At 44.6% G+C, this 13,771-nt stretch overlaps 1 protein-coding gene across 2 annotated transcripts in view; it reads left to right on the top strand.

Moving 5' to 3' along the window:
• CYLD (CYLD lysine 63 deubiquitinase) overlaps nucleotides 1-13,771 on the top strand; it is a 190,879-nt gene that overhangs the window by 126,100 nt on the left and 51,008 nt on the right. For both annotated transcript variants that reach the window (XM_082269854.1, XM_082269853.1), the window contains one exon: nucleotides 9,373-9,439. In XM_082269854.1, coding sequence (XP_082125980.1) covers nucleotides 9,373-9,439 — 67 coding nt within the window. The remainder of the gene's footprint in view (nucleotides 1-9,372; nucleotides 9,440-13,771) is intronic.

Below are 13,771 nucleotides of genomic sequence, written 5' to 3'. Positions count from 1 at the left end.
ATTTATTTAACGGTTACCACTTTAGAGGTAGAGTGTAGCTCTTTTTTTTAAATTATTGCGCACGCTCTGGCGATCGCGGTGATACCTCACATGTGGGGTTTGAACAGCGATTTCATTCGCGGCTCGACTTGCGTATACGTTTTTTTTTGTGCGCGAGCTAACGATGACGGGGGCGGCGAAATTTTTTTTCCTATTTATTTATTTTTTTTTTTAAACTTTATTACAGGTTTTTAAAAAAAAAAATCTGATCACTTTTATTGCGGTCACAAGCAATGTAAACATCCCTTGTGACAGCAATATGTGTGACAGGTACTCTTTATGGAGGGATCGAGGGTCTAAAAGACCCTAGACCCCTCCACTGCACTTCCCTGTATGCAAAACGCCGAAAACGGCATTTTTGCATACAGCCGTTTTTTAAATTTGCCGCCTTTTGCAGCACAGTAACCCGGAAGTGACGTCATGGACGCCGCCCCCGGGTTACGTCATCGGAGCCCCGATCGATGCCGTTTCCGGCATTCATCGGGACTCCATCCAGCCGGCGGACGTGCCGGCTGGGTGCTCGGGGCTCCCGGTGGGACGGGAGCCCCGGGCAAAGCCACGGAAGGCGGCGGGAGGGGGGGGGACGTCCCCTCCCGCCCCCCCGGGTAACGATCGAGCGGCTCCCGAGCCGCATCGGTCGTTACCGATGGAAAGCCGACTGTCGGCTTCAAACCACGGTACCGGGATGATGCCTCTAACTAGAGGCATCATCCCGGTATAAACCTGCAAAGTGTACCGACGTATCGGTACATTACTATGCGGTAAGTGGTTAAAGACCAGGCACTTTCTGGCACTTTTTCTTTACGTGTGAAAATCTGTTCTTTTTTTTTTTTGCTAGAAAAGTTTAGAAAAATTTTAGAAAACGTTAGAACCCCAAAACATTATATATTTTTCTCTTTCGTTTATTGACGGACACAGCTCCTGATCTTCTTGACCATTAGATTATACTCCCCCCTCCTCTGCTATAGGTACTCAGTTTTTTTCTGCCTAGTCAGAAGTGAGAACCTAGGGCCTTGCTGGGATCTCTGGTCCTGGCAATTTTTTCCCTTTTTTTTTTCTCCTGTCTTTTTCCTGCGAAATCTACAATCTACTGACGGACTGCGCAACGGGCTGGATAATCTAGATCCAGTGGTCACCCCAGTCTGGCTAGCGAGTGCGCACAGACCTCAGCTTCGCGCTAGGTCGGCCACGACATGACCCCACCGGATGGGGGCTGGCCTAAGACTAAAACGACTCGCGAGGTCACATACGACCAGGTCACAGCCTGCGTTGCAGCCGTCCTCCTGGCTGACAGCCCCCCCCCATTTAGATGGTGAGGAGGTTCTGTCTGGAGCAGTGCCCGCCTGGTTCCTGGTATGGTGAGTAGCTGTCCCCCTCCCCCCCTCCCCTGGAGGGCTTTGTAGTGGACATGGGCCTGTCCCTGGGATGGTCGAACCCCCGTGTTTCCCTCCTTCCTTTTTAGGCACACCCCTCCTCTGTGCCTGGTGGTCCCTGTGGGTCATCTGTGGGCGGCGGCCATTTTGCGTTGGTCCAGCATTGAAAATATCAGCGGCCATGACAGAAAAACCTTCTGGGTGGCAATTTCAGCTGTGGGAGCCCCTCCTTATCCGATGGTGCTGACTTCTGGGTCTCTTTCCTTCTGGATGCCACACATGGAGCACACTGCATCCTGGTGCTGCGGTGCCCGCTTGGTGGGGTGTTAATCTGGTGAGGGCCTTCCTCTCTCTGCTGCAAGATGGGGGGTGCTCTGTTGCTTGTAACCGGGTGGTGTTACCACTGCGGTGGGGGTATCCCTTAGCCGTGTTTTTTGCACCTTATGGAGTCTTTGGAGCACGTTCCCCACCTGACCCCCTCTCAGAGGCCGGGGGTGTTTTCCTTCCCCTCCTATTTTGACAGATTTGTCGCAAAAGAGTGGAAACGTCCAAAATGTCCCTTTTGTGGTCCCTAAGCGATTTGCAATGAGGTACCCCTTTAAAGAGCCCCTCTTAAAAAGTGGACCATTCCACCAGTGGTGGATCCCCCCAGTTTCCAGGTTGAATAGGGCAACCATTATTCCATTGAAGAGTCTCTGGCCTTTAAGGACATGGCTGATGGGAAAGCGGAGGCTGTGGCCCACAATCTCTTCACTGTTGCGGGTTCGGCACTCAGGCCAGTGTTCACCATTGCCCTGGTGTCACAAACTCTGACTGAGTGGGCTAACCTTTTATGCCGTGACCTGGAGGGTGAGCAACTACTCCCGGCCTTTACTGAGCTGGCAGACCAGTTGGTACAGGGGCTGCAGTTTATCTGTGATGCCTCTTTGGATGCGGCTCCCCTGATTTCTAGACTGTCTGTTTTGGCAGTTGCCCCTAAGTGTGTGTTGTGGCTCAAATGTTGGTCTGCGGAAATGACCTCTAAAAAAGCCTTGAAACTATCGATGCTCCCTGCTGATATGACTCTTTGCGGAAGAGAATTCCACATCCTTACTGGTCTGACAGTAAAGAACCCTCTACGTACTTTAAGGTTAAACCGCCTTTCCTCTAGTCTTAGTGAGTGGCCACGTGTCTTATTGTATTTCCTTTCTCTGAATAGTTTGTTCCTTATGTTAGGGTCGCCTGTACAGTATTTGTACATTGATATCATATCCCCCCTCAAGCGTCTCTTCTCCAGAGAGAATAAGTTCAGTGCTTGTAGTCTTTCCTCATAGCTGATGTCCTCCATTCCCCTAATTATTTGTGTTGCCCTTCTCTGGACTCTTTCCAGTTCCAACACATCCTTCCTGAGGACCGGTGCCCAGAACTGGACAGCATAATCCAGATGTGGCCGGACCAGAGTCTTGTAGAGTGGGAGAATAATCTAGGGATGCACCGAAATGAAATTCTTGGCCGAAGCCAAAGCCGAATAATAATGAAATGCTTGGCCGAAGGCCGAATACCGAACGCGGTGTTTCGCATTTTTTCCATTTATTTTGCCAATTTTTAGGGGGCACGCTGATGGGCACATTTTATGTTAGGGGGCACTCTGATGGGCAAAACAAAACATTTAAATCAGCGTTGCTCTTAACATAAAATATGCCCATTAGCATGCCCCTTAAAATAAAATATGCCCATCAGAGTGCCCCTTAACATAAAATATGCTCATCAGAGTGCCCCTTAACATAAAATATGCTCATCAGCATGTCCCTTAGCATAAAATAAGGGGCATGCTGATGGCCACATTTTATGTCAAGGGAGCACTCTGTTGGGCACATTTTTTTTTTTTTTTTTTTAAGGGGCACTTTATAGGGCACTCTAATGTAATGAGCATGGCAAGTGGCAACAACATATGGCAGTCTGCACACTAATGCTTGTGCAGCTGCCAGCTACCGTATTCTCCCCCAAATGTGCTCAGCTCCACATCACATACCTGAACTGCAGCCAGAGCCAAAAGCCGCGAACAGGGGGGCGGGGCGTGGACCTAGTGTGATGGAGCCGCAGTCAGGAGCAGGGGGCGGGACGCGTGCGTGACATCACACCCCCTACTCGCGGCCGGACAGGACACCGGCGGCATGTGAGAAGGGAGCCGCGAGCCGCAATGAGGAAGGTGAACGGTCAGGGCGGAAGCTGACATTGTTCGGCTCAAAATTATTCGGCCTTTTGACTTATTCGGCCGAACGCCGAAAGTGCTATTTTCTCTATTTTCGGCCGAATAATGTTCGGCCGCCGAATATTCGGTGCATCCCTAGAATAATCTCTTTATTTCTGGAGTGAATCCCCTTTTTTATACATCCCAGTATTCTGTTGGCTTTGCTTGCATTGCATGCCACTGCCAAGTCTGTTGTCTACCAGTACCCCCAGGTCCTTTTCAATCTTAGATTCACACAGAGGTTCCCCCCATAGTGAGTAGATTGCTTTCTGGTTTCTGGCACCCAAGTGCATTACTTTACATTTTTCAACATTAAACCTCATCTGCCATGTAGTTGCCCACCCCATTATTTTGTTCAGGTCCGCTTGTAAGGTTTCCACATCCTGCATAGAAGATATTGGCATGCTTAGTTTAGTATCATCCGCAAATACTGAGATTGTACTAGATATCCCCTCCTCTAGATCATTTATGAATAAATTAAACAGGATTGGCCCCAGGACAGAACCCTGGGGGACCCCACTTTCCACACCCGCCCAATCCGAGTACTCCCCATTAATCACCACCCTTTGCACTCTCCCCTGGAGCCAGTTCTCTATCCAGGTACTCACCTTATGGTCCATACCTACCTTCCTTAGTTTGAACAGTAAGCGTTTGTGGGGAACAAAGGCCTTCACAAAGTCCAGATACACCACATCCACAGGCTTACCTTTATCTAGGTGGCTGCTCACTTCATCATAGAAGGTTAACGATTTTTCATGAATCCATGCTGATTACTACTAATAATACCATTTTCATGGTAGTCTTGTATGTGGTCCCTTAACATCCCCTCCAAAATCTTGCAGACTACTGATGTTAGGCTGACTGGCCTATAGTTACCCAGGACATATCTCGGACCTTTTTCAAATATTGGTACCACGTTGGCTTTTTTCCAATCAGCTGGCACCATACCCGTCTGTAAACTATCCTTAAAAATCATGAATAATGAATATATATGCAGCGCTAGTAAAAATAGGAAAGGGTATATACATGATGATACCGACTTGTGATGACATGATAAATTGATATAACTTGATAATTCAAATAAAGTCCCATGTCAGAAAATGAAAATATATCAAAATAAAGTCCCAAAATCGTGATGAATCTTGCCGGTGAACACAGTAATATCATACAGTGAGAAGGAACATCCCATCACCAGATAGACAAAGGAATTGGGCACTCACCAGATCCAGTGGGTTTGCATTACCATATAGCAAGCAGACCAACTAGGCTTTGAAAGATGATCCAGACTCCTCCTATGAATGTGACCATGGATGTAGTTTCAGGCTCATGGGATGGTAGGGAGAGGGATGGAAATCTCTCATAGCCAGGTTACATGAAAGCCAGAAAGAAGAGTGCACATAGTGTAATATTGCTACAAAAAACTTTTAATAAAAAAAGACTTGCACTTACAATGTTCGCATGGTAACAGGCAATAAAGATAAAGATGAAAATTATATTGCGAGCTCCCAAATCACCTGGGCTCTTTAAGCTCTTTAAGAACCCTCGGGTGCAAGCCATCTGGTCCCGGTGATTTATTTATGTTAAGTTTCTCTAGTTTAGTTCCAAGTCTATCTTCTGTTAGCCATGGCGGTACTTCCTGAGGTGTGTTGTTTAGTTTGGCCTTACAAGCTTGGTTAGTGTTGCCCCCCAATTCTTTTGTGAAGACTGAAGAGAAGAAATTATTTAACACTACCGCCTTTTCCCTGTCCTCTGTGGCCAAATCTCCCTTGTCATCTTTTATGGGGCCAATGTGTTCTGGCCTCGCTTTCTTACTATTTATATACTTAAATAATTTCGTGGGGTTCTTTTTATTCTCTTCTGATATGTCTCTCGTGTTCTATTTTAGCCGCCCTGATTTCGTCTTTACATTTCTTATTACACTCTTTGTAATGCTTGAATGCTGCCAATGACCCCTCACTCTTGTATTTTTTGAAAGCCTTTTCTTTAGCATTAATATGCATTTTTAAGTTGGAGTTCAGCCACCCAGGGTTTAGTTTTGCTCTTTTAAATTTATTTCCCTTTGGAATGCACTGGTCAATCCCTTTGTTTAGTATGCTCTTGAAACACTCCCATTTTTCCTCCATGTTCTTTGTTCCCAGGGTTCTATCCCATTTGATATTTTCTAGCAGAGAGCGCAGTTTTGGGAAATTGACTCTTTTGAAATTCAGTGTCCTTATGTTACCATTATGTTTCCTATTACTATGATTAATACTGAAGCTAATTGACCTATGGTCACGGTTTCCTAAGTTGCCCCGTATTTCTGTATCCGTTTGCACAGTTCTGTACGAGGTCCCTGCAAAGGGAGATCTTAGCAAAATGGGAGAAGTTTCTGAAGTCTCTGGATAATCAGATCCAGCTGAGCCGGGAAACAAAAGGTTCCCCGATCTGGTCGCTTCGCTCTCTGGCTCTTCGACAAGGCAAATCCTTTCTCCCCTTGTATTGGACAGCAGTCGCCACGGATGCCAGTCTGTCCGGGTGGGGAGGTGTCCTGGGCTGGAGCTCTGCTCAGGGGTGGAAAACTGGCAGGCGGATTATCTCAGTCGGCAGGCTTTGGACCAAGGGTAATGGTCCCTTTATCCGGAAGTGTTTCATCAGTTGTGTCTCTGGTGGAGCACCCCTGAGGTGGATCTGTTGGCATCTCTGCTCAACAGAAAGGTGCAGAGGTTTGTGGCAAGCTCACAGAATCCTCTGGCGGATGCCACAGACACGCTAAAGGCCCCATTGGGTTATTATCGTCTAAATTAACGCCTTTCCTCCTCTCAAGCGTCTGCCAAGACTTTTGCGCTGGATCGAGGTAGAAAGGATTCCGGTCATTCTAGTGGCTCTGGATTGGGCTTGCCGGTCTTGGTATGCTGACCTGGTGCAGCTGGTCGCCGACGTCCCTTGAAGACTACCTCTCAGAGAGGATCTGCTGTCCCAAGGGCCAATCTTCCATCCTGCTTTACAGTCTCTGGCTTTGATGGCTTGGCTGTTGAAAGCCAGGTGCTGAAGGATAGAGGTTTGTCTGGGTCGGTGATTCCAACACTGTTGAAAGCTAGGTTTACCTCTAGAAAGATCTACCATCGTACGTGTAAAGCGTACATTTCGTGGTGTGAGTCACTTAGGGTTCATCCTCGATCTTTCTCGGTGGCTCGGGTCTTGGCCTTCTTTTAACGGGGGGGGGTTGAGCAGAAATTGGTTTTGAGTATCACCAAGGGCCAGGAGTCGGCCTTGGCAGTCTTCTTTCAACGGCCCTTGGCCACACACTCCTTTGAGAGTACCTTTTTTCATCGGCCTTGGTGGTCTTCTTTCAACGGCCCTTGGCCACACACTCCCTGGAGAGTACCTTTTTTCAGGGGGTTTGACATTTGACTCCTCCAGTGCGGTCTCCACTACCACCTTGGGACTTCAACTTGGTGCTTTCAGTCTTCCAGAAGCCTCCCTTTAAAAATATTCAGGAGATTCCCCTGCTTACGCTGTCCCAGAAGGTGGCCTTTTTAGTGGCAATCACCTCTGCACGCAGAGTGTCTGAATTGGCGGCGTTATCTTTTCGCTTCCCTTACTTGGTGGTCCACAAAGATAAGGTGCTTCTTTGCCCCTGTCCGTCGTTCTTTCCAAAAATTGTCTCTGATTTACATTTGAATGAGGACATTGTCTTGCCTTCCCTGTGTTCCAGGCCAAAACATCCTAGCGAAGTGGTGATGCCCTGGATGTGGCTCGGGCAATTCGGGTGTACCTGGCAGCTATGGAGTCTTTTAGGAAGTCAGACCCACTATTTGTGCTTACGAATGGGCCACAAAAAGGACTGTCCGCTTCTTCTGCTACCATTTCCAGATGGATCAGACAGACGGTGACTCAGGCCTATTCAATCAAGGGTCAGGTTCCTCCTTTCCCTGTCAAGGCGCACTCTATTCAGGCGCTCAGTGCTTCCTGGGCCTTCTGTCATTAGGCATCAGTGACACAGGTTTGCAAAGTGGCCACCTGGTCATCGATGCACACTTTCACAAAATTCTATAAAGTGGATGTGTTGACATCTGCGGATGCTTCTTTCGGCCGCAAGGTTTTGCAGGCTGCGGTTTAGAACACCTGTTCCCTCTTTGGGGGTGTAATGTTTTCAGGTAGGCTCCAGTTGTTTTTTGGTTGAGCTTCTTTTACCTGTTTGGCTACGGTTTAGCTTTGGGAATTTTCTCTTTCTGTTCCCACCCCTCATGTTTGACACTGCTTTGGGACATCCCAATGTTTAAGAAGATCAGGAGCAGTGTCCGTCAATGAACGAAAGACAAAATGGGATTTTTGACCTACCGTAAAATCCATTTCGCTGATATTTATTGATGGAAACAGCACCCACCCCTCTATGGAGTTGTAATACTTCTGACACAGCTTGTAACAAAACGGAGTGCTCATAGCAGAGAGAGGGAGTATACCTCCTGGGACTGGCCATAGGCATAGTCAGTCTTTTTTTCTGCCTAGTGTCCTACTTATGTAGGGAGCAGTATAACCCAATGGTCAAGAAGATCAGGAGCTGTGTCCATCAATGAACATCAGAGAAATAGATTTTACGGTAAGTCAAAAATCCAATGTTTTTGAAGCACAGGCCATAGAGAATAAATTGGTGAGTTTTGCAGTTTTTATTGTCACACAGTATTTGTGCAGCTGTTTTTTAAATGCAGTTTTTGGGCAAAAAAACCCCACCATACATAACCTAATTTTTTTGTAAAATATAAAAGATGATGTCACGCTTTAAAATTGCGCACGCCCACATAACGGTGACAAACAACGTTAATGTTACTATCCATAGGTGATGCATTAAAAGCCTTTACAGGTTACCACTTTAGATGTACAGAGGTGGTCTAGTACTAAAATTACTTCCCATGATCCGTCGTTCGTGGTGATATCTCACATGTGTGGGACGTCCCCTCCCACTGCTTGTAATAACAACCGAGAGGCTGCTTAGCAGCTCTGGTTGGTATTACAAGAGAGCCGACTGTTGGCTGTAAAAAAAAAAAATGGTACCGGGGTGATGCCTGCAGCTGCAGACATCAATCTGTTGCAACCACTTGAAGTCAAATAACGTACAAGCTACGTGATTTGGCGGCAAGTGGTTAATCAGTACAGTTGCCATTCGAAATCACGATGAAAATACAATACAATGCATTACATCACTTCCAAGTGTCTGTAGTAAGAGGATTTTTGTAACTTTAGTAAACTCTTCATTTTCGATTTGAGATTAGCATGCAAAAAAAAAAAAAACGGACAATCGTTCGTTCGATAATTTCATCTGGTGTACCAGGCATTAGGAAGATGGCTACAGCTTACTTCCAGCTGCAGCTTTGTTTTGATTATTTACTAGTGCTAGCTACACCTGCACCTGCATATTGAACTCTTATAGACCTGAAGAATAATTATATTTAATGATTGTTTGCATAGAAGAGATTTATTATGATTTCTAGAATATATAGGTAAATCTTATCAGGTAGTCTATTTGAGTGTGGCTTATGTAGGTTGCATGAAGAAGGTGGATAGATTGCAAATAATGGAAGTAAACTTTGGTGAAATGCAGCTGCTTGCAAGGCAATACCAGTTGTACAGTCAGGTGGACCATTTCTACACTTTGCCATCTAACTCCGTCCAGCAGTGATGCAAGGTGTATTGAAGATCAAAGTAGAGCTGTAGAACATCAGATTCCCTATAACGTGTTTGTTTTCTCAACAGATCCTGAAGAATTTTTGAATATCTTGTTCCATCATATATTGAGAGTAGATCCCCTCTTAAAAATAAGGTAAAATTTCTTTAAAGTAAGAAATAACTTATGGTGCTAAAACTAATAAAATATTTACAATAACCTAAAAATTACAGTAAAGGGAACAAATTGTGCTTTGTACCATATTTCTTTTTTTCATATGGTTTGAGTGTAAAAAAAAAAAAGAAAAATGTAAACCATATTATTAGTCCAATGAATATGAAACATGTTGAATGTGAAGTTTGTATTTATTTTAATGATAAGAAGTAAAGCTTTTTTTAATTATAATGTCACTGTTTAATATTAGATGCCAGAAATGTAATAATGTAGACTTGTAAAGTTACTGAAAGGTCCACTTTAAATTTAGCAACAAGTATGCAATGCATCTTCCTGAACAATCTTACAAACAACTAAAGACAAATCCCTTTTTTAGTTTTGGACAGAGTGGAAAGGGATAAGTACGCCTATTATATTTTTGTTGCTGTCTGTGCTCCCATTAAGGGGATTCACCCTCTTTATTTGTCCTATTTACCATTGTCATTTAAAGAAAAAGAAAACCCCAATTATTGAGTTGTTCCCAGAAAAGTAATAGAGAGGAAATTGTCCAATGAATCCAGTGAAAGTCCCCAAAGAATTCCCTTATTTTACAGGCATTTTCTCTCACATCCTGTTTTAGCTATGGGACAGGAAGGAAAGGTATAACTGAGGCACAGGTGGCAAAAAAAATACATTGATGGGTTATAACGAGGTGTACCGAAACCGAAAATGCAGAATGCACTTATCCGAAAACTGAAAATGATAATTTTTAAAAACAATATTTATATTTTTATGTATAATTTTATTATATTCGACTTTTTAACCACTTTACCACCGGAGGATTTTCCTGCTAAAAGACCAGGGGTTATTTTGCGATTTTTTACTGCGTGACTTTAACGGACAATCGCGCGGTCGTGCGACGCTGTACCTAAACGAATTTCACGTCCTTTTTTTCCCACAAACAGAGCTTTCTTTTGGTGGTATTTGATCACCTGTGCGATTTTTTGATCACGCGCTATAAACAAAAAAAGAGCGTAATTTTTGCAAAAACAACAATATTTTTCACTTTTTTTTATATGAAATTCCCCCAAAAAAAAATGTAAAAATCAAAATTTTTTAAAATTTTCGGCCAATTTGTTTTACGCTACCTATGTTTGGTAAAAAAAATCGCAAAAAGCGTATTTTGATTGGTTTGCGCAAAAGTTATCGCGTTTACTAACAAAGGGAAAGATTTTTGTCATTTTTGGTGTTTTTTTTTTTAACGAGTAATGGCGGCGATCTGCGATTTTTTTTGCGGTACTGCGACATTGCGGCGGACAGATCGGACCCTTGACTGACATTTTTGACACTTTTGGGGGTACCAGTGACATTACTGCAGTAATCAGTGCTATATATATGCACTGTTACTGCAAAAATGACACTGGCAGGGAAGGGGTTAACAGTATTGGACAGGGAGGGGTTAAGTGTGTCCTAGGGGCGTGATTCTAACTGTGTAGGGACATGGCTACTAGTGTAAAAACAAAGATCAACAGTTCTACATAGTAGAACTGTTTGATCTTCACTTTTACACAGGGAGAACTGACAGGTGGCTTGTTTACACAAGCCGCTCTGTCTTTCTCCCGCTGTAGCGGCGATCGTAGTGTGACCGGCGGACATCGGGTCCGCCAGTCACACTCCCGCACTCCTCCGTGAACGAGCCGAGGCGAGCGCGCGCCTCGGCGGGCGCGCGCCCGCCCGCTATTGGCTCTGGAAGGAGTGACAGGCGAGCGACGTAGACCTACGTCACTCTGCCTGGCCGGGGCCGACTGCCGCAGTAAATATACTGTGCGCAGTCGGCAAGCGGTTAATTAATATCATGAATTTAAATTAATATAAATGTATTGTTGGCCATTATTGGCAACCTTCGCGCATGAAAATCTCAAGAGAAATGTATCCCTTTAAATTCTATTTGTGTCTTCACACTGGTCCGTTCCGCTTCTGTTGTGGTGTTAAAAATCCTGCTTGCTGCATTTTAGGTCAGTTAAAAAAAAAAAAAAAGCACCAAAATTGCACCGCCCTGTTGAAATGCATTGAAAACGTAGCAAGAACTCATCAATAACGCACCCTTGTTACGTTTTTGATGCAGTTTTTGAGTCACATGACCTATGAAAAACAAACCATAAGCACAAAAAAAAGCACAGCAAAATTGTGGCAAAAATGCAAGTGCATATTTGGCACCTTTTTCTGCCAAGACCCACCGATCGTTTGGGAAACAAGCAAAACAACGGTTTTCCTATGTAAACAAGGCAGTGATCCTGTGATTATGCAAAGCAGGAACATGGATCTCTGCCTTCCTATAGTACAAGCATCTCCTCCACAGTACATTTTATGCACACAGTTAACTCTTTGATCACCCTTGATGTTAACCCTTTCCCAGCCAGTGTCATAAGTACAGTGACAGTGCATATTTTTAGCACTGATCCCTATATTGGTGTCACTGGTTCCCAAAAAAGTGTCACTTGGTGTCCAATTTGTCTGCTGCAATGTCGCAGTCCTGCTAAAATTGGAGAATTTTGGAGAGTAAATGCCATGCAGAGCCGAAAACTCTTGTGGGGAGACCATCGCAATTAGTAGGTGTTTCAGCTAAAAAAAAACATTTGTTTTAGAAGTTGCAGGCATTTCATTGAAAAAAAGTTGAGCAACACACACAGTTTTGTATGTATCTCAGGTTTTTGCTAATATCCTAGGAGAATGGATGTCTTTTCTTTGCGGATTAAAATCAGACCTTTTTGGCTAGCTACTCGATGGACCTCTGAACCTTCAACCACCCAAACCCTGTCTGATGCCAACCCTCTCAAGTCCAAGATGGACCATCCTGCAAAAAAGGAATCACAGTTATCTACCATTACTCCCAATCTGAAAGACTCTGTTTCGGCTCCTATTGATGCAGTTTGCACCACTTTAAAACTTAAGGAGCAGCCCATACCCTTCACCAGTGCTGTCAACACTCTAGCCTTCTTTAGGGCTCCTCAAACTGCCAATGCCTTCCCGGTGCACCTGCTGTTTGCATTCTTCAGACTGGATAAAGTCTGACCACTTCTTTGTACTCCCCCAAGCATCTTCCAGCCTTGTACCCATTTGAGGAGGATTTTGTTTGAAAGTGGGGTGACCTCTCTGTAGATCTGCCAGGCTCCAGTCTTAACAAAGATTCCACCATCCTAGTGGAGAATTCACCTATGTTTAAGGATACCAACAAGTGAGTGAAGGCCGCTTTTCTAGATTTTTTTTTTCTTTAATTAGCAGGCTCTGTACTGCAGCCGGTCTTGGTTGTGACGGTAAACTGGCAAACACTAGCTCACTTGTTTAGGGTCATTAGAAGGTATCTGATCGTTTTGGCAGTTGGTCTCTTGGTCATAGAGCAATTGGAACTAATACTGCAGTTTTGAACTACAGTGTGTGTAGATTGTTGGTCTTCTATGCCATCTTCCGTATGATACTTCCTATCAGTTAACATGAGAAGAATGCTTTGGCTAAAGTGTTGAGTTGCAGAACCCACATAGAAAAGCGCTAGCTCTGCCCTGTGAGATTAAACTTCTCTTCAGGGTTGCTTTGGATGCCCTTTGTCAGTGATATCGCTAGTGGCAAAAGTACGCATCTTTCTCAGCAAAAGAAACCTGGGACTCAGTCTGTGAAGAACCACCCCTCAACTGTGACCAAGAAGAGTCCCTTAAGTTACTGCACGGCCTCAACCTCCATACCCAAGTTTGGCCCCCAGTCCTCCTGCAAATCTTGGATTTTCAAGCCCCAAAAACCCTAGGATAAATATTTTTCAGCATTAAGGGAGAATGCACTTTACAGAGAGGGGAGTGTCTATTAATTTTTATGGACACTTGGACAACCTTCATCTCAGATGCTTGAGTGCAGGAGGTGGGTTACAGGGGCTACAAGCTAGAACTTTGCTCCCAGCCCCTGGTTCATTACTTCCAACCTGCTTCTGTGACTGCACAATTTAGCAGATTGCCATGCAGGCCTGAAAGATTTTCCTGAGCAGACCATCATTGCTCCTGTACCTGTGACAGCATGGTTTCAGGGGTTCTACTCCAACCTGTTCACCTTTCCAAAACCAAAAGCTGGCATCTGCCCTATCTTAGATCTTAAGGCCCTAAATGTCTTTATTTAGGCCCAGACATTCTGCATGGAATTAATTAGGTCTGTCATTAGCCTTTGTTCAGCAGGGAGATTTTCTGGCTTCTATGGACATCAAGGATACAAATCTGCAAATCTGCATGCCCATCATCTGTACTTTGGGCATTCATTAAAGTACTGGCCCCTGTGTTAGCCTTACTGTGCTCTCGG

The sequence above is a fragment of the Pelophylax lessonae genome (assembly GCF_965119305.1).
Source record: "Pelophylax lessonae genome assembly, chromosome: 10".
NCBI classification, from domain to species: domain Eukaryota; kingdom Metazoa; phylum Chordata; class Amphibia; order Anura; family Ranidae; genus Pelophylax; species Pelophylax lessonae.
The sequence above is the reverse complement of the archived record's forward strand: the minus strand, read 5'-3'. Positions and strand labels throughout refer to the sequence as shown.